Consider the following 26,276-nt stretch of genomic DNA (forward strand, 5'->3'; position numbering starts at 1 on the left):
AAATCACCTCACGCCAGACAGGGCCCCGAGGACGGCGCGCTGTGAGCGGGGGACGCAGGTCCGCCCGGGGAGCGGAAGGGCCAGGCAGCTCCTCGGTCCCCCCAGCACCCTGACTGCTGCGAGGGCGGCGCCTCCGCCGCACAGAGGGGAAGAGACCCCGCTCGAGCGCGAAGGGAACGCGAGGCAGCGGGACACCGCTACCGCCTTTTTGTAAAAGGCGGGCTGCCGCGCGAAGGCCCGCCCCTCTCCCCTTGACCTGGATCTTCCTCCGCGGCGGGCGGAAGGAGCCCTTCCGCCCCGAGCGCTTCCGGTGGGGGGCCCGAGGGGCGGCTGCGGCTGCTGCGGCGGGCTCCGCCATGGGGAAGAAGCACAAGAAACATAAAGCAGAGAAGGCGGAATGGCGCTCGGCCTCTGCCACCGCCTACAGCGGTAAGAACCGGGGGCGGTACGCAGCCGGGGGACCCGTCTTTGTACCCGGGGACGCGTCTACCCCATTCCCTCCCGTGGCTGTCGGCAGGACCCGGCGTCTCTTCGTGGGCTGGGTCGCAGCGGAGCGTCTGGAGGGAGAGGCCCTTGTCTGAACGCGTGAGCTGCTGAGGGCGGGCGGGCGGGTGAGCGCCCCGGGGCCAGGCCGCCGGCGCTGTCCCGTTGCGGGGCGGGGCGGGCAGGAGGGGAAGCGGCGTGTTGCGGGGATCCTGAGCGGCGGCGGCGGGGAGAGGTGAAGCGGGCGGTGGCCTGAAGGCGGCGGGAGGGCGGCTCGGGAGGGGCAGGGGAAGCGTGGAGCGAGCTCCGGGGCGCTGGTGCGGTGGGCGTTGAGACCGGGCTCGTACGGCTGTTGCTGATGGATTCCGGTTACTGCGCTGGTTGCGTGATACTTGGCTTCACCTTACTCTGACAAGGATCTTGTGGTATTTTCAGGGAAAGCCGAGGCGTTAGTTTCTTACGTATTACAGGTTTGTAGAAAATCATGATGTAAAATGTGCTGAACAACTGTTTCGTAACTTGGATTCGTTGGTCTTAGCTATTATTCTTTCCAAATGTATTGCGTATATTTTCAACCTTGTTGTATGCTACAACATCCATGTGCATTTATGAAATCTTTTACTTTTTTAATTTAGATTATGTGGATAAGCCTTTGGAAAAACCTTTAAAGCTGGTGCTTAAAGTTGGAGGAAGTGAAGTGACTGAACTTTCTGGATCAGGGCATGATTCTAGTTACTATGATGACAGATCAGATCATGAGCGAGAACGACATAAAGAAAAGAAGAAAAAAAAGAAAAAAAAGTCTGAAAAGGAAAAAGAAAAGCATCTAGATGATGAGGAAAGAAGGAAGAGAAAGGTAAGCTGTGATTTTTAGAATTCAGACATACCAGTTGTCTTCATGCTTGCTTATCAGATCTAAAATCTGGCACACAGTACCAGTGCTTTTTTTTTTCTTTCTTTCTTTTTTTTTTTTTTTTTTTTTTTTAAATCACCGTTGCAAGAAGCTTATTGTTTGGAGACAGCACTTCACAAATGTAGAAAACTCGTGTGTGTGTGTGTGTGTGTTAGTGTATTTCTCCCATTTAAAAGAGATATCCCTGTGATGATTTTTTGAACAAAGTAAAAACTTTTTTTTTGTAACTGTTTGCTTTTCTTATCCATTTGCTTTGTCTGTAGGCATGAATACTTCCGTTTTTAAGTTGGAAGTTTTGTATTTCAGCCAGGTCAGAAACATGTTTTGTTACCCTTTGAGGAGGGTATTTTCAGCTTTTCAAGTAAATCTAAATTGTATTTCTGTTCCTGAGATATGCCCAGTTATTGGACATTGAAATTGATATGTTTACTCAAAACAGCTTTCTGAAATCTGATCTGTTGAGTACTGTGGTACAATAGTCTTGTTGGCTCTTGTTTAGAATAACCTGTATGCCAGGCTTTGTGGCTTCGTTAGTAGCAAATGGTGTGGTCACCTTAGTTGTGTGTGCTGAACCTTTAAATACAAAGAAGCAAAAGGTAAACAGTATTAGTTTTAATTGGAGAAGAAAATTGAAAAAGTGACAGTGAAAATGCATGCAGTATTGTTTAAATCATATTATGGTTCAGATATAGAATGAGTATTCCAAATGAAAAATCGCTGTCTTTTATCTTTTGGTATGTGGGATTGTACATTCCAAGTACGTTCTTCTAAAATTTGTCTTCTTCCTGCTGTGCTAGGAAGAGAAAAAGAGGAAAAGGGAGAAAGAACAGTGTGACACTGAAGGAGAAACTGATGATTTTGATCCTGGGAAAAAAGTGGAGGTTGAACCTCCTCCAGATCGTCCTGTCAGAGCATGCAGAACTCAACCAGGTGAGCAGTGTGAAAAATTAAATCATCTTGGGTGTTTTTAAAAGCATGCACAAAAAAACTTTTGTCAGAGGTACCGAAATGTAAAATTTACATGAGGATTTGCTGAAATCTAGAGACTTTATTTTTTCCAACATTCAGAACTTTATGCTATCTGAAAAGTCAGTATTCCTCTTGGTGCTTCTGGGTTTTAGTAGGTTTGTTTTCATGTGACTGAACTTGGCAAGGACATCTGTCCCTGGCTCCTGTTACTTGGCAGAATAAAGCTAGTATAGAAGTATTATTGTATGTAGTGTTCCCCTAATTCCTTCTCCTTAGCATTTCCTCAACATTTACAGAACAGTGGTCAGAATGTCTGGAACACAGTTTTGCTCAGTTCAAGGGAAAAAAATCTTGTGGAGACCGCTTAGCAGTTGTTACGGTCTTTTCTTATAACCTCTGTGGAGTTTTAATTTTAGTACCTCTATTTTCATCAAAAGTTTGGTGGTAAGTTGTGGTAGGGTGTCACTAAAGACCATAGTCCCCTCCAGTTTTCATTTACCAGTCTTCTTTAGTTCTCATCACCAGCCAAAATACTTATCAATTGTGTGTTGTAACTTCTGCATGTTTAATCCCTTCAGATTTTGCCATGCTTTCTCTATCTGTAGCCATTGCTGGATAGTTAAAACTCAACATTATTCAGTAGAAACTTTTGCTTACGAGAATTTTCAAATACATCATGATCTCAGTGCACATATGCCTGGAAGTGGAACCTTGTAGCAAAAAGTTGGGTCTGTAGGAATATTGTGAGTCTTGTCTTTGGAACACTGCCCATTGACTGGTCAAGTAATTTATTGAGGAATTTTCTAATTATGACTGCACATTACATTGAGGAATGGCGTCCATCGACTGTCAAGGTGACCTAAAAGGGGTAACTGAAATTTTCTGGTCAAAGCTTTATGTCTCTGGGTAGTCTGGAGCCTTGAAAAACTGACAAGCTAAAAATTGACCTCTATATTGACAAGGCTTCTATTTTCATCTGCTTGGAAAATGTCGTTGGAAAGCATATAAATTACCTTACCTGTTCTGGTTAAGAAGGGAAATGTCTCTCCATTATTGTGATGAAGAGTTGGAGTTTTAATTCTAGATTTCAGCATGCTGCTGCTTTAGTTTTTCAAACTTCACAGTAAAGCCAGTCTCTCTGAAGTATGTGCACGGAACAGGTAATTAACATGTAGTGTTTATTGTTTAATCTGTACAGGAAGTGAAGTTGTAATCAGTACCTCTCTTGCCAGCAAATCTGCATAGTCAGATTTTGTCGTTTGTTACTCTTCTTTTTGATTGAAAAGATTCAGAGGAGCTAATTACATGGGTGTTATAGTAAAGAAGCCGTTAAAATTGCATGGATAATGTAAGAATGTGGATTTCTCAACTGCAGTATTTGAGCAATGAAGTTTCACTTTTCCTGTAAAAATACATAACACCTTACTTTCACCTTATTAATACATTTTCTGAAAACTGCTAGACTTAGCATTACATCTGATTTAATGTCTACTAGTTTTTAATGTGATTAAAACTCAGTAGATAGTAAAGGAGAAGAAATAGTTACTGTATGCTTAGAAATCTGATGTACTTCTGCTTTGAAATCCATCTCGTTGACCTTCAGATCAGTACAAGCTGTACTTGTAGTTAAGATTTTCTCTCTGGTATTTATATTTTTAAATAAACAAACATACCTGTATTCTGTTTCATTGCACTTATCTGTGTTTCCATCTCAAACTGCAGCTGAAAATGAGAGCACACCAATCCAGCAATTACTAGAACACTTCCTGCGCCAGCTTCAAAGGTATTAAACGTATTCTATCTACAGCTGTGTCGACAGTGTCTAATGCATATTTATATGTGTTACTTTACAACTTCTTATCATGGTTTTCTGTTTGAAGATAGTGCCTAAAGACTGGCTGTAGTATGTTTGGTAACCTTTGCAACCATGTCAGACCTGGTAGTTTTTAAAGATTAGTTGAGGAAAATTATTACTATGCAAAGCTTTTGGCAGGGAAGTGTTTTGGGCAGAGGATACATTGCCATTATAAAATTATTAAATATTAATGACTTAATTTAGGAATTAAAAAACAGTTATGAATTTTAATATTTTAAAAGACTGAACTGTTCTTATGAAATTTTTTTTTATTCTATGTCCTCTGTCAGATACCAAAGCAAGTTTATACCTGCTTACTTGATAATCCTCTTAATTTGGAGAGGCTTTTTATTGTTTTCCATAAGATGTTAACCCTGTACCTCGTGTTTTTAAAAAAAAAAAAAAAAATTCCTTTCTTGTTACATAGCAATAAACTGAATTTGGAACTAATCTGAATATATTAAACACCAGTTATTTTTAGAGGACCTCATGAACAAGAAGAGTTGAAGAGGTTATTACTCAGTGAAGCCAAAAGACCCATTTGGAGTGTAAATAGAGACACAGAAAGCATACAAGAAATAATTAAATAATTCAAGAACTAGCTGATTCACTTTCAAAAAGTCTACGTATGTGTAATCAAAATTCTGTCCTGTATCGGGAAATTTTTCAAATATGCTTCTGGAGAGTGCTTTTAATGTTTTTAAGTAGCACTATTCTTTTTATACCATTAATGTGATATAAAAACAATGATCATTTTGTTTGCTGATATAAATCTAAATGTATTGTTTTTATTTTTAGGAAAGATCCTCATGGGTTCTTTGCTTTTCCAGTCACGGATGCCATCGCGCCTGGATATTCTATGATAATAAAGCACCCCATGGATTTTGGTACGATGAAGGAAAAAATTGCAGCGAATGAATACAAATCAGTCACTGAATTCAAGGTGAATTGATAGAGATTTAGTTATTTCAGAGCTCTTTAGTAAGAAACTGAAGATTCCTTTTAGCTGTAGAAGCATTTATTACATAAATTATTTTAATGTGTATTTTTTCAGCACTGAGCACTTTTGTATATTCTGTGTGTTAGAATGGGTTTCTTGCTTTGTTTTTCCCTGTGGAAGTGCTATATTTGTCAGATTCTACTACAATCTAGTACAAATTACTGCGGAAACCAAGAACATGCTCTAAAGTTCTATGGAATTCACGCTGCTAGACATAAACAAGAGCAAGACTATCACAAAGACTTAAGAGGTTGAAGAACCTGGAGCTTTTTTTTTTTAATCTAGACCTGGTTAGATTGATTAAAAGGCAATTTTGACATGTCTGCAAGAAAATTGTAGATTCAATAACAACTACATATTTTTTTATCTTTAGTTATCCTGTTTTCTGTATTACTTCATTTGGAATGGTCTTTTGGCAGAAACTTACTTGGCAAGTTTATTGGCAACTTGCCTTAGCTATTTTGTGTATTGTTATTGCTGTAATACTTTATTGGATGGTTTGTGGTTTTACAGACAGTGCAGTAAGAAATCTTTTCATGGTATTGCCAGCTCCGGGAAGGAAAGGAGTTTTCTTTAACTGATTCATGAAGTTCTACTAGCTGTCTTCAGTCATTGTTTTCTAGAGTGGTGTTGATATAACGGTAGACTTGGCAGAGAGAATTGGCTTGTTTCCCAGGGTTAATGTCTTCTTTTGAAAGGTCCAGCAAGGTGAGCAACGAATGGCTTATATTTCCTATAGGTGCTTTGACAAGGATTATTCTGTTTTGTTATGTATGCTTTATTTTTTTGAAAAAAGTACAGAGATTTATAGGAAATAGTAAAGAAGGATTCATAATTGCATTGCTGTCAGGAATGACTTAAGGTCTCTGAATTCTTTTGGCTTGCTGGATTGTCTTATTAAGCAACTTAAAAAGGAAGTTTGAAAAGTTTGAACGGGATCTCTGTGGCTCTATTTAGTATAGGCAAGGTTGCAATAATGAAACTGGTGGGATAGCAACCTAAAAAAAAAAAATGAAAATCACGATATTGTTTAGACTGACAGATTCTTCTTTTTCTGAAGGACTTGGTTTCTGCTGATACTCTGAGGAGCAATAAATGGTTGTCCATCTCACAGTGATAAAGAGGTTGGACTCCCTTTCTAGATATATGAGTGTACCTAATTATGCTTATGCCATTGTAATTCTGTGTAATACAGAAATGAATTTTATAGGTTTTCATCCTCTAGGTCTGCTCAAAGGGGTTATCTTTCATTTCTGGTATACTTATTATAAATAGCTGAGGCTAGTCACAAGCCAATAAATAATCTAAGAGTAGAGTTAGCAAGAACCATTTGCTGTGTTGAGAAGAGGGGAAAGTGCTGCAGAAAACATCAGTTTTGCTGCCGAAAAAAGGGTGTACTTCAAAGCTGGGCAAGCAAAAGATTCTTCTCCGTCTTTTTCTGCAGCACTTCAAAGGCCATCACTAGATGTATAACTCACATGGGCTTCTCTGTCTGCTACTTGGCTCATAGTTTGTTCCTCCATGTCATCTTCTCAAGTTCTGTTTTTGTGAATGCAGGTGGCTTAAATGCCATAGAAAGTCACAGACTACCAATTGTAACTCTGTTCACCTACTTGCTTAGCATGGACTTGATGACAACTACTAAATGATCAGGAGAGCACTGCTCTGACATCTCTGCATGGAAACAGGAAATAAAATCATTTTTTTGTTTTTACAGAATCTGATCAGGATTGCAGTAGGGCAAGGTTATTTTTGTAAACATTAGGTGCCAGAGAAAGTCTTTAGAAAGACTTCTGTGTCAACTGCAATATTAACCTTCAAAAATCTTTGTCTCAGCAAATCTATTTACTGGTCTGTAAACTTTTCAAAAAAGCATACCATTCTGTTTGCATGCACTTTTGCACATAATCAAGTCATCATCAAATATAGTGGACTCATGCACAAAAACACATTTGAATTTGTGCCTACAGAATAAATGAAGCCTAATTGCTTGAACAATCATTGTTTAAATATTGAAAAGTTATTAAGAGAGCAAAATATATTCTTAAATCAGGCACCAGTTTAATTTGTTAGGATCCAATTTGTGAAGTGCCTGGAAAGACTACTGCATGATTCTTGGTTATTGATTTGCCAACTTCAGAAATTTTCAGAGGTGTACAGTAATGTCTTTTTAATTCAGTGTTTCATAGAGCTTCTAATAATGCTTTACTCTACAGATCAGTAGCATGTGGCTAGAAAAAAGGCACCCTAGAAAAAGCTTTTGCAATCTGCAACAAATTGGTTTTGGTTCCGTTTACAGTGGGGTGTGTTGCACCTTTGTTTTGGGAACTTGCATCAGTAAAAATTAATTGAATTTATGTGTGACAGATAACCATTCAGAGAAGATAAAATCAGGCTTGGCTGTTCTGTTCTTTTGTTGCATGTGATGAACATCTAGAAGGCTGTTTCTTATGCTTTGAAGTTTTCTTCTCTTGTTTTAGTGCAAGTGACTGAAGAAGTGGGCGAATTACTAGAATTAAAATTATATGTAAGACACTTCGTGTCTTTCTGATGTCACTGTATTTCTCAAGTCTGTTCTGATTTAGAAGGTGGGAAAACCACCAAAAAGTACTTACCTTGGTGCCTCAGTCCTTCTATTAATTTCTCCATTTCTTCTATTTGTTCCGTTTGCCTAAGGAGCAAATGTTACATTTGGCATTCAGGGAAAAGTTTTTTGGTGTGGATTTTTTTTTCTTTTTTTTTGTTATAACCAAAAAGCCAATTCCAAACAAAATTGAGCATCTTGAAGAAGCAAAAAGGGCTCAAACCATCGTAATTCTGTGTTACCTTTTGGCTTGCATTTAGTCCATGAGCCTGCTACTAAAATATTTTGTTTTTCACAGAGCTGCCGTGATGGAATGGTGTCTTCCAGTCATTTAACAAAGGAATTTGAAATTTTAACATTTCTTTTGTCTTGTATTTTACAGGCAGATTTTAAACTGATGTGTGATAATGCAATGACTTACAACAGACCAGATACTGTTTACTACAAGCTAGCCAAGAAGATACTGCACACAGGCTTTAAGATGATGAGCAAAGTAAGAGACCTATTAAAAACAAAAAGCAGAAACTCTTTGGGGTTTTTTTGGTCATACTTAAAAGGAACATAATTAGTAACAATGATAAATGTTATTTCATCCATCTGTGATTAATTATAGCAGTGCCTGTTAGTGCTGCTATATTTAAGGGCTTGATAGTATTCTTGTTATAACGATGCCCTTATTTCTGAACCTTAGTAGGAGCTTCTTCCACTGGCCTCAGTGGAAGCAATTAAGATCCACGTATATAAAACCCAACTGTAAAATATTGCTTCTGAAACTTTGAGAACAAGATCTCATTTAAATTTTAGTTCTGCATAAACAAGAAAGCTTTTCTTTTTTGAAGGTGGTGGGCATAGGGGAGGTTTCAGGGGTTTCACGGATGCGCGCGTACAAACGCACTTTTTACTCAAGTTGTTGGCTTGTAAAATGAAGTTATTTTGGTGAGCTGCTCTGTGTGTGTGCCTGTGTGTGTGTGCACGCGCATGTGTTGGCAGTTATGGTAAGTTTTGTGTAAAATAGGCAGTTGTCTTTGCATATGCAGTTTTGTTTGTTTGTTTGTTTCTCTCTTGATAGTTGGGCTGCAGAAATTCTGATGCCATGCTACCATGACCAAATCATGTTGCATCGCCATTGGAAACGAGGCATTAAGAACAAAATAAGGCCATGGCCATTCCCATCCCATGCCATTATCATAGCATCTTGGCTATGAGGGAAAGGTTAAGTCCCTGCCGCTCTGTCCTTTCTGATTCTAGGAACGGCTGTTAGCTTTGAAGCGCAGCATGTCGTTTATGCAGGACATGGATTTTTCTCAGCAGGCAGCTCTTTTGGGTGATGAAGACACAGCAGTTGAGGAACCTGTCCCTGAAGTTGTTCCTGTACAAGCAGAGACTACCAAGAAATCCAAAAAGCAAAATAAAGAAGTTATTAGGTAAAGGTTTTAATGGGCATGCTTACTGGTTTGTTGCAGCTTTTGTAATATTAGACAGCAGCAAAGAAATGAGGAAAAAACCTCCTTTCAGCCTTTCTGCTTGTGGTCTATAGGATAAATGGGCAATTTTATTGTATTTTATTTATTTGTTTATTTATAGAACTAGTTTAATAACCCAGTGATTCCCAACTTGAAACAAACAATTCAAAGAATGACTGCATATTCTTTTAAACACTTACACTTAATGTATATATAGATTTTTTATCCTTCTTTATATCTATATTAAATAATGAGTAGTTTCTTCTCATGATGGTTTGAAATGTTCTTTCATTTTTAGTATAGCCACAAATACCTTTTGCATTTTGTCCCCCCCCCCCCCCCCCCCCAAATGATTGACTGTGTCAAAATCTAACAGGATGGCAGTGTGGCGGAGTGATCAGTAAATGATTTTATTTAACTTTAGTCTTATCTGGCAGGATATAGAGGTACAGATTATTTCTGGAGCAGATGATAACATCTTCCCAATGAAATCTTACTAAGCTTCTTTGTAAAATACTTTGCTAATGCAATAGCTATCTTCCAGCTAATAGGCATCCCCATGTCAAAAAGCTATGTTTTTACAACTAAAATCTAATTTTAGTCAAATTAAAGGGTTTTATTTTCTATTTTATGAGGAGATTTTAGCAGAAACTGTAATTTACAAGCAAATTATATTGTTCAGTGTTCTTACATAGACATCCTAGGATAGATGTTGAATTTAAATTGTAGAGCATTATATCAACTGGAACTTTATGAAAATAAAACTGTAACAGAGCATTACTAGTCATGTCTTAAATAATCTGATCATGCAGATATGTTCTGCAGCCTTCTTAAACATCCCAAGTAAAAAAAGTGAAATGTAACTTGTTATTTCAAGTTCATGCTCTCTCATTTTTGTTAAAAGTGAACTTTAGAATTTTAATCAGCCACATGATTTTTGTTACACTTCAAGCATTTTTGTAATTCTGCTTAATGTCTGATAGAAGAAGAAGTAGTATTTTAATGTAATTGTTTTGTGGAAATAGGAGACTGCAACGTGTATCTTCAAAAATAATTTTAAACTGAGTAATTTTTTTTGGCTGGAACTATTCTGATGTCAGCATACAGAAACATATCTGTTTCTGTATCATGGAGAATTATCAAAGTGTAATTTGTTCTTTGTTTAATGGATTGTGTATAGGAATTAACTGAAAGTACCTTTCTTGATTGAAGGGGAGGTGCCTTGGTTGTTTTTTTTTTTTTTAAAAAGATAGGATGATTTGGTTTGAATGGTGCCCAGAATACTAACTGTTCTCTTCTGATTAATTCTTACATAAACTCCGTTACAGGAGTAACTTTGTACTTTGCCACTTTTTGTGTGCTCATCTTCAAATACAGATAGCTAACAGAGCAAGAAATTGAGACTGCCAAGCAACATAGTACTGCTCTGTCTTTAATATCTACCTTAACATACAATTCAGATAGTTAAAAATAACTGACCTTTGATTTTATTCTGATACGAGTTTCCTTGCAGTCAGTTGTGGAATAAATTTACTTTCCTGTTCTTTTCAATGTTTATGTAACTTTAGTAGTTGGAATTAATCTGGTTTTTCTAATTAACTTGACCTTTTAAACACTTTTATTTTGGCATCAGTAGGATAGATATTTTTCTTTTTGATATACAATAAGAGCTTTGGGGGGAGAATTGAACCTAATAGCAGATATTTTTGCCTTCGTATTTCACAGTTAAAAACAGGGAAAGAGCTGAAGTCAATGTTTGCAAAGTGTTAAAGCAGTTTAGACCTCTGCACTGTAGTTTAAAAAATGACTTGATCACTCAGACATCCTAATATCTAAGTAGTTTTTGCAAATTTTGTCCAGAATGTTGCAACCTTCTGAACATTCTTTCAAAACTCTCATCGATTAAGTGTTTTGTAGAGTGTGATAGAAAGTGCCAGTTGTTGAGGAGTTTCCTCCTGTGTACACCCTTTCTTAAAGTTTCAATGAAACAAAAGTCGTGTAACGCATTTGTCTCATAATAGTATGATCCTGTGATGTTTTTATTGTCTTTAATAGCAAAACTTTCTTGTGTATCGGATCTGAATCTCTATACAGAGAGAAATTCTTAGCTAAGCAAATGGAAGAAGATACCCCAGGAGAGAGAAATGGATTTGGTGTGAGGAGATGCTCTACCCAGTACCTAAGGTGTTTGGCCCTAGTGTCTAATGTCCATATAATGCCCTGAAAGATTTTGATGTACAAAGTTTATTTTAAATATGTAATATAGTGAAGACTGCCGTATCCTATGATACCTTCACACTTCCCCTTATAATAGTACCTTTCTCTGATTTTATATAATTGCTAAGATAATGTCCTTTTCCATCCTGGGTATGTTTATTTGTTATGTTTTTATTGCTTTGGTGCTTTAATGAAAAGGGATCTACTGAAAGATAAATGTCAAATTCTGTAATTTCAATGAGAAGGACTGGTGTGATTGATAGTGATTAGGAATACTAATTGCCAATATTAACAAACATAGGAATTAAAGGACTCCCTTAGACTGGGAGCAGTGTCCTGCTTCTGCAAGCAACTAAATGACGTAATCCTCATAAATGCAGCCTGTTGTTTTTTGTCAGATTAGAGTTAGTCTCCATTCCTTCATCACATAATTTCTTTTCTACATCCTTCTATTTGGAAGTTGTGAAAATAGCATATTTGTGCATGTGGGAGACTAAGGACGCATACAGCATTCACCTTGTATTAATGCAATTTTACTCCCAATCTCTGTTTTGTAATACTTCCTTTATTTTCGTTGAGGTACGGAAACAATTAAATTTTTGAAGTTCAGTAGCTTGGTAGTTCTCAGCTTCTGCTGCAAAACTTCAGTTTCATAATATGACTATAATTACACTTAAATGCCAAAGTATACTGACACTGGGAGAGGAGTGGGACTGATTTGTTCTATTTAGCATACCCAGAATTCAGCCCTTTGTTTTGTTTTAGCTTTTAATTTCTACAGCTACTCCTCTTCTCTTTCTTAGTTGCATATTTGAACCCGAGGGAAATGCCTGCAGCCTGACAGATAGCACTGCTGAAGAACATGTCCTGGCACTAGTGGAACATGCAGCAGATGAAGCTCGGGATAGGATCAATCGATATCTACCCAACAGCAAGGTCTACTGCACAACAAAGTTCACAATTCAGTTTTGTGTCTGACTATTGAATGCTTTGTTTCATCTTAGGCAACAGGCTTTAGTATGATGTTTTCTGAGACTGTAACATCTAGGATGTATGCTGTGTGTGGAATACCAATATGACGATTGTCCAGCATTTAGTTTCCACTGAACCCCATTGTAGGGTGTCCTAAATGGATCTCAAGTTGTAGTGTGTGTTGAACATCTTCAGAAATTCACTTGCAGAAAACTGAAATGTTGCTCAGTCTTGAATCTGCCTTTCTTAATTGCAACCCTTAGCATTGAAAGTGATTAAAAAAGCATCACATTCTTCTTATTGTTGCAACCTCAGAAAAAGCAAACTTTGGCATAGGTTGAAGGATTATTAGGATTTCCCCCTTCAATCTAAGGAATTCAGGAATTTTTAAGTGTTAAATTACTTTTTCAACGAGAAGTACAGAACCTCTTGTAGTTTTGTGCCTATAAGTAGTAGCTGTCAGCTATAGCACATTCTTGTGTCAGTACAAAATACAGACATCCTTCAGTGACTAGGAAAAGATAGCAATAGTTTGTCCATGTTGGAATTTTGGACAGTGCTAACCACAGGTTTGATCAGCTTGGACGTGATTCTGATACTGTTCCATGCGTTTGGGTGTTGTGCTGTTCCAAGAGTTAGAAGGAAAAGCGCAGTGATACTGTTAGTGCAGTTTTCTCAGCACGATCTGTTTATAGGCTGGGTTTTTCTTAGCTATGGTGATAATGGTGGATTCCTTCATCACTTCATGCTAGGGTTGGAGTGAATGCTACAGGCATTTGCTACAGGCCTACGTTGAGATACATTTACTCTGTTTCCCTTGAATCTTGTGGAGTCTTACTACCACCATTATACTTTGTCCTCATTTCTCATTGTCGCATACTCTAGTGACCACTGCAATCAAAAAAAAATCAGGATGTTGCTCCATCCTGCATTTTCCACCTATTTTTTTAACAACTGTTGCAGAAGAAGCATTTGCTTTGAAGCATTACTGGTAGCAGTTGTGTCTTCAAACTTAAAAGTTGATTTCTTGGACAATGGCCTTTGTTACACAGTGATCTTAGGCTCAACTGGATTAGCAAGTAAAGCCTCAAAGAACAGTGGGAGAAGGTTTAGCTTCTTCAGTATATTTCTGTTTCTTTGGATAATTAGAAGACTTGCTAGAATTGAAGGCTATTTGAAACCTCCAAAGTAAGAGTGGCTTTTTAAAAACCCTTTAAAGCAATACCCACCTTCTGCTAATTGCTAGCTTTACTGAAAAGGCCTTTCATGCTGATGCAGTCAGTTTTGCTGTGTTCAAGAAAGAGTTGTTCTAGGTGTGCAGCTCTTAATTGTCTAAGCTGTTAATCAGCTAGACAACCCACTGCAGATTCCACTGAATCTAGGTAACACTGACACGTTCCTAGAGTTCAGCTATTGCTAACTTTTGCCATCACTTGAAGGTATTGTTCCTGTTCATTCTCTTTCCAGCATTTGTCACCTCTGTTTTTATTATATGCTGACATTAGCTTTGGCCTTATATAAACTTTTTAAGAGGGAGGGGAAAAAAAAAGTCGGAGAGAGATTTGATGTTCAATTTACTTGGATGTATTTACTAATATTTCTTTAGGGAGAGCATAGTTTTCATCTTCCGTCTTTACCGAGAAGTTGGTGTCTTTTTTGCATGATTCATGTGTAGTGAGTTTCTGACATCAGCTTAGTTTGTTGCATCAGTTCTGGCTCTATCTTTACAGACCCCAGTGTGTTCTATTGTCTTTCGCATCTCTGGCTGTCTTTTTAGCATTGTGTTTGTGTGCTCTGATAGGTCTGTCACAGCACTTCTTCCTCTAAGAATTTGATAGTGTGTTCATAAAAGTACTTCTAATTAGAGACAGTTGTGGGTGAGATATGAAAACAAGCAGTTCGGTCTAGATTTGAAAATAAACAGTGAGCTAGATTGTGGATAGGAGTTACACTTCTGCTTCTAAAAAGTAAGTGTGTTCTAGGCTTGGCAGTCAGAAAGCCTGGCTCCATGCTAATTATAATGGAATTGTTTTTGTCTTGGATGCAAACTTCAGATCTGATTTAGGAAGATGAATAAGGAGTTGTATATATGACATACGAACTTTTACTTTGAAGTCTTCTGTTCTGAAGCATTTGCTAGGCGGTGATAAATAGTTGTGACCCAAGATTCTCTGTATTATAAAGGGAATACCAGAGTACAGGATCTGAATACAGCTAAAAATGCTTTCTATAGTTTTCTGTATAAGTAAGCAACTCCTTCTCTGAGTTTGGACTGTTCTGAATGATTGCTTCTATATCTTTGTGGTTCTACTTACAGATTGGTTATCTGAAGAAAAATGGAGATGGAACTTTATTATTTAGTGTGGTAAATTCATCTGATCCAGAAGCAGAAGGTAAATGCTATGATCTGTCAATCAAACATTTCTAATGTTGAATGTTTTAGCAGATTTTGAAGTCTTAACTGTACATACAGATCCTGTGTAGTGTAGATGAGTTTAAAAAACCCCAAATCATTCCCCAAACCATTTTCCCCAACAGCTATATTTAGTATCTCCAATATCAGATGTTTCTCTTTGCCTTTCAAATTTTCACTCTTCAGATGCTCTGTTTTACTGATGCTAACAGTTAGAAGGTAAAATAATATCTATTTATAAGCACTTACACATAGCTACAACTTTATAGAGAACTTGGAAGACAGGCTTTTGCTCCAAGTACCCTGTAGTGTTAAAATCTAATAGACAAAAGGTGAATGAAAGTGCTGTAACCCTATGTAAATGTGCAATGCACAGATATAAATTCAGAATCATCTTTTACCTTTTTTATTTCCTAATTTAAATTATTAACTAAATTTCAGTTTTAAGTTAATTAGGTTTTGCTTAATTGTTTTTCTTTAGTTCCTTGATCTTTTCTGTGGGTTTTTGTTTGTCTAACTACTATACATTATTTATATTGTCTTATGCTTTCCACTTGTTTTAATTTCGAGCTGAAAATGCAGAAGTTTTGAAAGTTTGTAATGAATGAAATGTCATAGTCTTTATGCTGCTGTATGTCACGTTGATTTAGCACTTCCTTCTCTGCACCTTTTGAGATTGGAATGCATTCACAGCTTACCTGTTGTTGCATTGGTGAATGCATGAACCCTTTTGACTACTCAGGTTTCTGTTGATTTTTTTGATGGGGAGATACAAGCCTGTAGCTCTATTACTGTCTAAATTCCTTTTCATTTGGTAGTAAATTTTTCTGGAATGAAATTGAGCATTTCGACTATCATCATGCCCTTATCTATTTCTGAAAAAAATAAGTAATAAAATGAATGTGATTAATACCTCTGAAATCATGCTACTGAAAATTCAGACTGTGCTGGTAATGGGAGCAGAGCGAGCTTTCACTGTGTGCTGTAAAGTACTGTACTGCTTCCTGATGTTTCTGTGCTCCAGAATCTTTTTTGATTGCTTGTATAGTTCATACTAGTTACACTGAATTTTCAGCTAATAGTATAATCTGAATTTTTATTGTAGTTTATTTTTTTCATCCTAGTAAGGTTCTAGGGATAAACTTGATTTCTGTTGTTCAGTAATTGAGCATAATTACCATTAGATTCCATAGCAGCCAGAGAGATTAAAAATAACTGGACATGTCCTAAATGTTGTTGGGATTTTTTTGAGTTTAAAAGCATATTCCAAATTATTTGAGCCATTTTAATTAGGCAGTTCTCAGAACTTTGGAAGAAAAAAATACTGCTATAGCCATAATGCTAATTATCTTAACAAGGTTCTTTACATGGTGTCTGGGTTTTTATAGACAAACTGCCACTTAGTCAACATAAAAAATGGCTTTTCTGACTTCATAATATTTGGATCTTGAATGTTTGTGAATGAGCTAGTAAAAGAATTTCAGATGCTGCTGTATACTTCAAAAGTGAAATAACTAAGCAAGTCATCGATCTTGTGAGTAAGAGATGGAAACATATTTACAGCATGTATTTGAAATTTAAATGGAGAACCTGAATTACACTACCTATCCTTAATAAAAATGTACAGATTAAAAGATATTTAGCCTTTATGGTAAATGCAACTTTTTAAAATAGCAAAATCTAAATATTCAACATAAATAAATTTTAAACATGAAGTGCTTTTCTAAAAATTATTATCATCTTTTAAATCAAATTATTAGAGGAAGAGACTCACCCAGTGGATTTGAGTTCCCTGTCAAGCAAATTATTACCTGGCTTCACTACGCTAGGCTTTAAAGATGAACGAAGAAATAAAGGTAAATGCCAAGGAACATGTTTTAACTTTGTGTTAATTAAATTATTGATCAATTTCTTGATATAAAATAATTTCAGTTTATACCTGTCTCCAAATGAAAGTTCACTTGGTTATTTCTATAACATATAATTAATTCTATTTACAGCAGGATGCAGTTTTAATTAAATTGACTTTTCTGCTTGTTAAACATAACTTAATTAGGAGTTTATGGATTAATGTTTTGTCTTAGTGTTATAGCTACACTAGAAGCTTTCCAATAATGGTACTTCATTTTCTCTGGAGGAAATAATTTTTCCTGAGTAATTGTACTTAGAATTGAGAAAAAAAAAGCTTTTGGTCACTTGCATTTTTGTATCATATGACAAGGACCTCACAAACTGTGGATTTTTTTTCTAGTATTATTGATATTTTCAATAGTTTCTATTCTGCTCTCCAGAAACTGACTGGCAAACAACAGCGAAGTAGACACACGCCAAAAGCAGAAATCTAAAAGGGGGCGGGGGGGGTGAATCTTTTTTTTTGTGGGAGTCGTTAACTTGTTTCTTTGTTTTCCAGTAGTATAAGTACGTTTATTTATATGGTCAAAATAGTTGCACTGATTCTAGAGTCTGGAATTGTCCTTGAGATATTGCTCTTGATTTCAATTGGAGGAAGAAACACACTGCACTTTCTGTATCTGTTTCAGAAAACAAAATCTTTTTTTTCTGTTATTTTTTTCCACCTAAGTGATCTTTTACACTTGTGTTAATCATTTGTTATCTCTCTCTTCTACCTGGCTAGTAACCTTTCTTACAAGTGCTAGTACAGCACCTTCCATGCAAAACAACTCTATATTTCATGATTTGAAATCAGATGAAATGGAACTCCTGTACTCGGCATATGGTGATGAAACTGGGATACAGTGTGCCTTAAGGTAAGCGCTTCCTTATTAGGAGGCCTAACTTCTCATAGCAATTTTATGAAAAGCAGTTTGGACTAAATGTCAACTAGGAGCCTCCAAATCCCGATATTTTTTTCTAAAACTTATTTTTAAAGTAACTCGGTATAAAACTTAAAGCTAGCTTTCATCCTGGTTGGTGGGGTGTTTTTTGGGTTTGGGTTTAGTTTCTTGTTTTGTTCTTTTTTTTTTTTCTTTTTCTTTTTTTTTCTTCCCCCTCTGTCTGCACTTTTAAGTTACCCTATTTTATTGCAAGGCTGTTATGAATCTTGTTATTAGAGTCTTTGACCACAGAATGTTACAGGTTGCTAAAGATTTAGCATTTTGCTTTAAACCCAGCAGTAAGTAGGTTTAGATATGCAAGTAATAGATTTCTATGACTTTAAAACAGTGATATTTTTCAAGGAGTTTCAAAACAGTTAAAGCTACTTGAAAAGGAAAACGCCACTTTTCATTAAGTTGTTAATCTTGGAGGGAAAAAATTAATCACAAGCTTTTGTGTTTTGTGTTTTTGTTTTGTTTTGGTTTTTTTTTTTTTTTTTTTAACCCTCTACCAATGATAGTTCGAGTGAAAATTTGCTGGTAGTTGTGAAAAAGAAGTTTGCAAATACATTTACTTCCATTTAAAAAAAAAAAAAAGGGGGGGAGGTTGAGAAGGAAAAAAACCCCAGCCTTGAATGCCTTAATTTCTTTTCTGAAGAAGCATAAAAGAGCAAGGAAAATGTAGGTGCAATGCAGCGTTGTTGGGGAAAACCCATGTTATAAGTTGAAGTATTTTTTTACAAAAGTAAACATTTCCTGTAATGCTTATATCTCCATTCCTACTAGCTTACAAGAATTTGTGAAGGATGCTGGAAATTACAGCAAGAAAATAGTAGATGATCTTCTGGACCAGATCACTAGTGGAGATCATTCCAAAACTATTTATCAGCTAAAGCAGGTGTGTCCTTGATGCCCAGAAATGTCACAAGTTCATCAAAACAAGAATGGACCTGTTTCTGTTTTTTAATATTGTATGAGATGCTTTGTTTTCCACTGACTGTCAGTTTAAGCAGTGCAGGCTTAGCTGTGCATGCAACTATGCAGTGAACCAAATTAGAAACTGAATTGATCAGCAAGAGAAGCAATCTTTTTCTTTTCTCCAGCTAGATCAGTTGTCCAATGTGGTTCACTATGTGACTGCAGAAAGGAAGAGGCAGGGGGATGCAACATAGCAGGGGGGAGAAGGGACCAACCAACTGAATGGGGTTTGGGCAGCCCTGTCACTCAATGTCATGACTTACGTACCTGCTTCTGAGTTATATTGCAATGCTTTTGTTAAGGATTTTTTTTGTCTTTATTTAAATGCAAAATACATTCCTTGTGGAAGGACTAATTATTTGGAACATTGAAATAATATTGGAGAATAAATTAATATCACTGTACAGGTATCTATTACCCAGCAATGCTAACTTTTAAATTCATGCAGTATGTCTGAAGGAAAAACTTTTAACTTATTTCCAAAAGCACTTTACCTAGGAGATTCATACTAAGACTGGAGAAGAGATTTTTCTCAGAAGTGTGTATAATTCTGGTGGGAATGTTTGCATTCCCAAGACAAAATAGGCTACCGGAAACTGCAAAATCCTGTTTCATGTTATCTTCACTCTGAAAACCACTCTTAGTTTGAAATAATTGTCTGCTCTTTGAAATGATGACATTCTGAATGATTCAAGAATAAAGAAAGGGAGGTGGGGGTGGGGATGGAGATGGAAGGTACTCAGACTTCCTGACATGGTGGAAATGAGATTATGCTAACTCTCTGCAGACGTAGAAGTAGAATAGGGTGGGTGATGTTTGGGGAAAAGGAGACAATAGAATGAAAAATAAGAGGGTCCTTCAGAATTTTCTGGCTATTTTTTTCCAGTCCCCACTGGAAAAAGGTTGCATATGAAACAGGAAGAAATGTAAAGGATTAGTTAAAAAAAAATTGAAAGTTCAAACCCAATATTTTGAATATTCTTCTACGTCTAGAAATGTGTGCATACAACATATTGAACTTAGCTTTAAAATAAAACACGTGCCTTTCCCTTTTTGCCGCCTTGTTCTATGAATATTGTTCCAAATGAGAATTTCTAAATACCTTTCAAATGGTCAATGTCTGTTTACACTTAGAAATGCTGTTCGGTTGTGATGTATGTGGATATGTACAGATTTTGTGCAATTAAATGTGTTTCAGTGATGATGTGCCATGGTGTTTTATGCTTGAGTATTTTGTGCTGCTACATTTGAGTAAGAATGAATATCTCTGAAAGTGCAACACTAAATGATTTGGAATCAGAAGTTACTGAAGTAATGACTAAGACACTGCACTTGAATATAAAGTTCATGGGCGGAAGAAATAGTGTAAGGGGAATCAAAGATTAGTTAAAATGCATAATACTAAGCTATTTCAAAACAGTAACTTACATTGTAATTGCATTACAGGTATGTGAAAAAGTTAGCTGTCTCTAGCCTCATTTTGTCTGTGAAGTTTGAATATACTTGAAATTGTACAAGAGAGAGACCTTTATCTTACGTTGAATAAAAGTAATTGTTAGTATTCTTTCTTTCCAGAGGAGAAACATCCCAGTAAAACCACTGGATGAAGTTAAAGTAAGTTATGCTGATAGTCAGTCTGTTGTTTGTTTGTTTGTTTGTTTGTTTTAACTGGAAGAAGTGTCTTGGCTTTTAAAGTAGAGAAAGCGATGTTCTCTGGGCTTCCAACATTCAAATTCCTCATTTTATTTAACATGCATCTGTTCTGTATATTATTACAGAAAAGATTGGTAAGTGGAGTATATGATAATGAAGAGGCTGTTAGGTTAGTCCTAAAGAGGCTGTCCTAAGAGACTGTCCTGGTTAGTTCTAAATTGTTTACGTGAATGTATATGGTCACCCACTACAGAAGAGCAAGTCTTTATTTTTTTTTGTAAAGGTTCTATGCAAACGTCACAAAACAAGATAGTGTTCCGTGGTAGCCTCGGATCTGATCTTGGTAAACTACTAAATTACACAAACTGAGAGTATTCTTAGGAAACATAAGCTATGAAATGCTAAGATCTGAAATATGATTTGGTTCTTTAGGTTCTGCCAGTTCTCATAAAAGAAGAGCACAAGTTGCGTAATACCTGTCCGGATTCTTCCAAACAGATTATGGTAAAATGGTTTGTGTGGTTTAAAAAAAAAGAAAAAAAGTGTTTCAGTACAAGGATGTGCATGCTCTGAGGTAGAATATTAAAACTACAGTATCTAGAATAAGCTTTCAGTACTTAAAATGGATTCTCTGACAGTTATTTTAGTTAGTGGCTTTGTTTGTCCTGTTCTGTATTCTCTAGTTTAATTCAGCACGCATAACTAAATCTAAGAGGCAGAAAGACCACTTAGGAATCTGAAAGATACTTGATCTGCTGATGAACATTTGAGGTTCACCCTGCTGTAAAAGTGGAAAAAACCAGTAGTATTTATCAGTTTTACTGCATCCATTGAAAATGTCTGTTAGAAAGTAGGGGTAAATAATGCATATCTTGTGATTTCACAGCTACTAATCAAATGTTTCTTCAAGTGGTAGTTTTTTTCTTACAAATTATTTGTGACAACAGAAGATATGCACTGTATTCCATGGAAATTCACATAAAAATTATATGGATTACATTATAGCAACTAATGAAATTTATAGTTTTATAAATATTCCTTATGTTTTCTGGAAAGGTTTGTATTTGTCTAGGAGGTGACTGGTTAAGGTAATTCACGAAAGTGCTAAGTTTCATTTTCATATTTCTAAAAGGTAATACCTGGTGGTGTATTTATGTGCATGTCTTATTCCTCCTACTGGAATAGGCAACCTCAGAGAGTTCTGTTAGAACGTTTTGAAGCTTAACAACTTTTACTTTGATCTCTTACTTTTTGCCATTGCATGCCAGTATTGCATCAGGTATGGAAAAAAAGAAATTGTTGTAGTGCAGGCTGTATTTCATTATCCAAATGTATGGAAAAAATACTTGAGAGACCAGCTCCAGCTGATACTGTGTATAAGGAGGCCTACCTTACTGGTTTTATTAGTCACATACTAAAAATTTCAATAAATCCAGTGTTGCATTGAGAAAGTGAGGGAAAAGGGGATCTAGGAGTGGTTCATGATGGGGGATACTGATAATGCTTCCCCCTGCCAGGGTTCTGCCATGGAGTAGGGATGAGTTGAGCATGTAATTGAGTCCCAGAGGATTTGGTAATGTTGGTTTCAACAGTCTCAGATGATGAGATGAAAGATATTTAGACTACCCTGCAGATCCTTTGTCATTCATATGACTGGTCTGTGCTGGAACCATGTTTGAGCTGCCTGTGAGTTGCAGGTTAGCCAAGACGGTTATGGATGCTCCAGTCTCAGGTGTTGTGGTGCACGCTTTTGAGAATATGGATTCATGCGTTTACCTTAAACATTAAGAAGTTATTATGGCAGCTTGCCACTATTGCTAGTCTTTCTGTTTCTTGTATTTTAATAGGTTGGAGAATCTGCTGGAGACAGTAACACTTCTGACTTGGACTTTCTCTCTATGAAACCATATTCAGATGTATCTCTTGATATTTCTATGTTAAGTTCGTTAGGTAAGTAATTAAATATACAAGCCTTCAATTATGGTTTAGTTGTACCATTTAGGCAAAATAACAGCTGGATTTTCTAAGAATAAAAAAAGTGTTCAAAAAGTAGTAATAAGTCTACATTTGACATGGTACAAGATAAATGAAACCTTGGGTCTGTTTTTCCTTTGAGGCATCCATGTGCTAGTCAAGCTGTCTTTTCCTGTACCACTGAAGAAACCAAAGTATTTGTACCTCACAATTTTTATAGCTTTGCTTGTTTTTTATGTGTTCATAGTAACATAAATCTTAAGAATCAGCGTGGAGCTTTGGCTCAGAAATGTTATTGCTTCATATGCTGTCTTTTGAAATAACTTGGGAAGTAGGTAAGTATGTGAAGGTCAATCATGTCACTATTTGGAATGTCCCAGAACAAAAATCAGAAGAAACTTCAGGTGTTGGAAAGACTTTACCTTCAAATAAAGCAGTTGTATAAAAGTATTAGGACGTTGTTTCAAATACCCATCTTTGATAGGTATCCTTCTTTAAATACTACAAGAAGTAATGTTCCCATTTCTGCAGGCTGCTGAGCTGGTCATATGTCTCAAAAATGTCATCACAAAAAAAAATACTGCTTATGGTTTAAGATACTTCTAATTCAGAACGCGAAAGATGCAAAACTATCTATTATAAAACATAACTGAGGTAACTGAAAGCTTAAATAAAAAAGATGTCTACGGATTTCTCCCATAGGTGCAGTATTCTTGAAAAGCAATTGTAAGCTCTGATTATGCTGTCACACACTAATTTTTGTTGCAGTTCAGTAAAAATGAATAAATACCTGTTTTATAGATAAGGTTTAGACATATCAATCTGACTATGAATTTCTTGCTCCACTGAAAGCTGCTTATATTTTTTTTCTTTGATTTTTCTGTAAATAATCATACTTCTCGATTACTTAGCTTCCAGAGAGAGTTTATGGCATTATTTCTTATCATAATTCTTGCAAAGTTAGCAAGGTCTGCATTGAAGACAGCCCAAAGAGAAAGGAAAGAGTTTATTTTCCTGTTTAAAGTGGAGGGAAGTTTTTTTAAGTCTTCAGATGAAAGAACAGCGTATGTTGGCACAAACTTCCAGTTCTTTCCAATTTCACAATTTCATTTGGCTTACTATAAAATCAGTGTAGCTGGAGAAGATACTGTTCTTAAAATCTTCTGTGATGAGGATTTCTTTGCGTCCATAATTTACATGTTCTATTTTAACTGTGTTTTAAGTTAGATATTTTAGTCTTTCTACTGACTTCCTCTCCTTTGCTGCAAACTAAATGCATTATTTCAAGTCTGGAGTTTAACAGATGAAGAAGACAAATTAATTAGCTGTTTAAATACTGGGAGTGAATTCAGTTTCAGCCATTTCCCATGGCACTCTCCTTCATCCTCCAATATAGCCAAATGCTTTTCAACATGTATTTCTTGAAACTGAAAACAGATCTGCAGCCATTGCCTTTTAGAAGTGCAAAGGAAAATGCAAGATTGAGGTTGTTTGTGTAGTAGACAACACTTGTGTTAATTTATTGTAGAATAAATTTTTAGAACTATTTTTTTATAGTTACTTGGTAATTCATCAGTGAATCTGCATGTGCTAATTATGGGGTTTGGTTGATAACTGGTGGCCCTTAGGGAAAGTGAAGAAGGAGCTTGATCATGACGATAACCATTTACATCTGGATGAAACAACTAAGCTGCTGCAGGACCTTCATGAAGCTCAGGCTGACAGAGTGGGATCCCGGCCATCATCCAATTTGAGTTCCCTCTCCAATACCTCTGAAAGAGACCAACATCATCTTGGTAAAGTTACCTGTGTCACAGAAGTTGCAGTACTTCTGCTCTAATTGAAACTGGTTAAAACTTACATTTTAATTTACATAAATCTTTGCATGAAACTGCTCTGATAAAACACTGTGCTGACTACAGGGTCATGTTTTAATTTTTAAATATGCATGGCAAAGGCAACTAAGATGACATACTTTTGACCTGTGGAATTAAGGACACTAATTGTAGTTACTTATTTTTTGATTAGTCATGATTGAAATAATTGTGAGGTAAATTGATACTGACTGGCAAATCCCTATATGCACTTGCATTTTATGCTCTTAGAAATACTAAGGAGTGTATAATGTTTATTTTACTTAGGCATAGTTTTATGCAGCAAGTAACAGGTGGGATTCTACAATAGCCTTCCATTGTCAACTGTAAAATTCAGTGATAAGACAGGATGATAGGGTAACACCACTTAACAATTCCGTGCCATTTCTAATAAGGTAGGAGATGTTGGTTGGATGATACTCAATTACATTTTGTATAATTTTTCAACTTAGAGTAATAATGACTGCTGTTTCAAAAAGGATTAAATTACTGAAGAATCTTGTAGTTTCTTTTTCAAAATCTCCTGTTTAAGTATCATTTAAATGTCTGTCTTGCTTTAAAAGTCTGAAAGGAACATGTGAAATAACCATGCTGTTTATATGCATAAGTATCTCCTCATTATTTTTCTGTACTTTTAAAGGTTTTGATTTTTTCCATATTCTACAGGAAGCCCCTCTCATCTGAGTGTTGGAGAACAGCAAGACATTGTTCATGATCCCTATGAATTTCTTCAGTCTCCAGAAACCTCAAATGCCACTACTAACTAATCTGAAGTGTACTATATATATTTTGTATTTTAATTGTATTATGTTTTTATAAAGTTTTTGTCCATGGCAGAAACGTCAATTTTGTCCTCTTTTCTATGAGGATTCCTGTATAATATTATCATATATGCTGGATTAAATAAAAAAAACCCTACTTAGTACATCATGTTGTTAGCAATGTACTAAAACCTTCATTTGATTTGTTTGTTGAGGGAGGTTGTTGTCTATTGGTATGTGAATCTTGACTGAAAAACAATAAATAATGTGTTAGAAAAAATTGTATTATGTAGAAACTAAAAAGTGATTATTTTCCCAGTATCATGGCAGCAGTCATTAAATGTTTATAGTAGCGTTATCTACCAGTTCTGTTCAGGTCTTAACTTGAACATCTTCAAGGAGGAATATTTTATTTCATCAGTGACAGAACTGCATGAATTGTGATCATTATGATATCTCCCATCTCCTAACCCTAATAATCTGTAGAAGTTGTTTCTGTTTCCCCATATTTTTAAATCTTTTTTTAATCACACTAGAGAATACTTAATTTGAGAGTAACAATACTTGGTAGTTGCATTAAAATGCTCACTATGAGAATTCTACCTTGGATCTAAAAAAGATGGATGTTTTTGTGATCCCTTGTGTCTTGAAACGCAAAGAAAATATAATATTTATATTTTTTAATTTGATATGTATATTTACTTGGATGGAAAGAATACTGGATAAGGTGTGTTTTTCAGTAATTTTAAAATAAAACTTTTATAATTCAGTACTGATGTAACTGGGGGATTTTGTACCATTGATATGTGCAAGCTGGACAAATGTTATGAATTTACAATATTTTGTAAATATTAATAAAAATACAAAGCCACTTTTGATGTTTGCAAGTATCTTGTTCATGCCAGGAGAAAATTTGCTTCCTTATCTTTACTAAGTCTGAAATACTTGGTTTTGGTCTGAATTTTTGGTCTGAATTTTTTCTGAATACTTGGGTTTGGTCTGAATTTTTGTGCTGCTTCAAAAGATAAATTTCATAGTGCTACATGTAGCTGTAAACAATTAACTGTGAATTTCTAGGAACCAACAAGGAAGTTTGCAAGATAACTGATACCAAAGTCTTGATAAAGTCTAAAGAGGAAGATCTGTTCACTCAAACTAGGTATTTGTGGTCTGGACTGTTTCCTTTCCCTACCCTCTGAAATGCCTCTTCCAAGCACCTCCCCAGCCCCACTTCTTAGGGATATGTGTGTTCTCTTTGGCTGTTACATGTCATTTTATGTTCAGTCAGCTATGATACCGGCAGCTGCCTTTTCCCCTCTCACTGCTAGTTGCT

The 26,276-nt window shown here is 36.1% G+C and overlaps 1 protein-coding gene across 7 annotated transcripts; it reads left to right on the top strand.

Annotated features, from left to right (window-relative positions):
- Positions 1 to 14: 14 nt before the first annotated feature.
- BRD9 (bromodomain containing 9) lies at positions 15 to 25,756 on the top strand. 7 transcript variants are annotated; one of them, XM_082321197.1, is made up of 18 exons: positions 15 to 429; positions 1,119 to 1,339; positions 2,194 to 2,326; positions 4,088 to 4,148; positions 5,019 to 5,163; positions 8,187 to 8,297; positions 9,053 to 9,228; positions 11,323 to 11,451; positions 12,288 to 12,420; positions 14,774 to 14,849; positions 16,630 to 16,725; positions 17,505 to 17,637; positions 18,490 to 18,601; positions 20,257 to 20,295; positions 20,767 to 20,838; positions 22,182 to 22,284; positions 23,937 to 24,104; positions 24,849 to 25,756. In XM_082321197.1, the coding sequence occupies exons 1-18, from the start codon at positions 357 to 359 to the stop codon at positions 24,947 to 24,949; spliced, it is 2,082 nt and encodes a 693-aa protein (XP_082177323.1). In that variant the 5' UTR covers positions 15 to 356; the 3' UTR covers positions 24,950 to 25,756. The 7 variants fall into 7 exon arrangements, with proteins under 7 accessions (XP_082177323.1, XP_082177324.1, XP_082177325.1 ...); XM_082321198.1 differs by having other exon boundaries at positions 16 to 429; positions 11,362 to 11,451; XM_082321199.1 differs by having other exon boundaries at positions 16 to 429; positions 9,113 to 9,228.
- The last annotated feature ends 520 nt before the right edge of the window (positions 25,757 to 26,276 follow it).

The sequence above is a fragment of the Platalea leucorodia genome (genome assembly GCF_965183815.1).
Source record: "Platalea leucorodia genome assembly, chromosome: 1".
Classification (NCBI taxonomy): Eukaryota; Metazoa; Chordata; class Aves; order Pelecaniformes; family Threskiornithidae; genus Platalea; species Platalea leucorodia.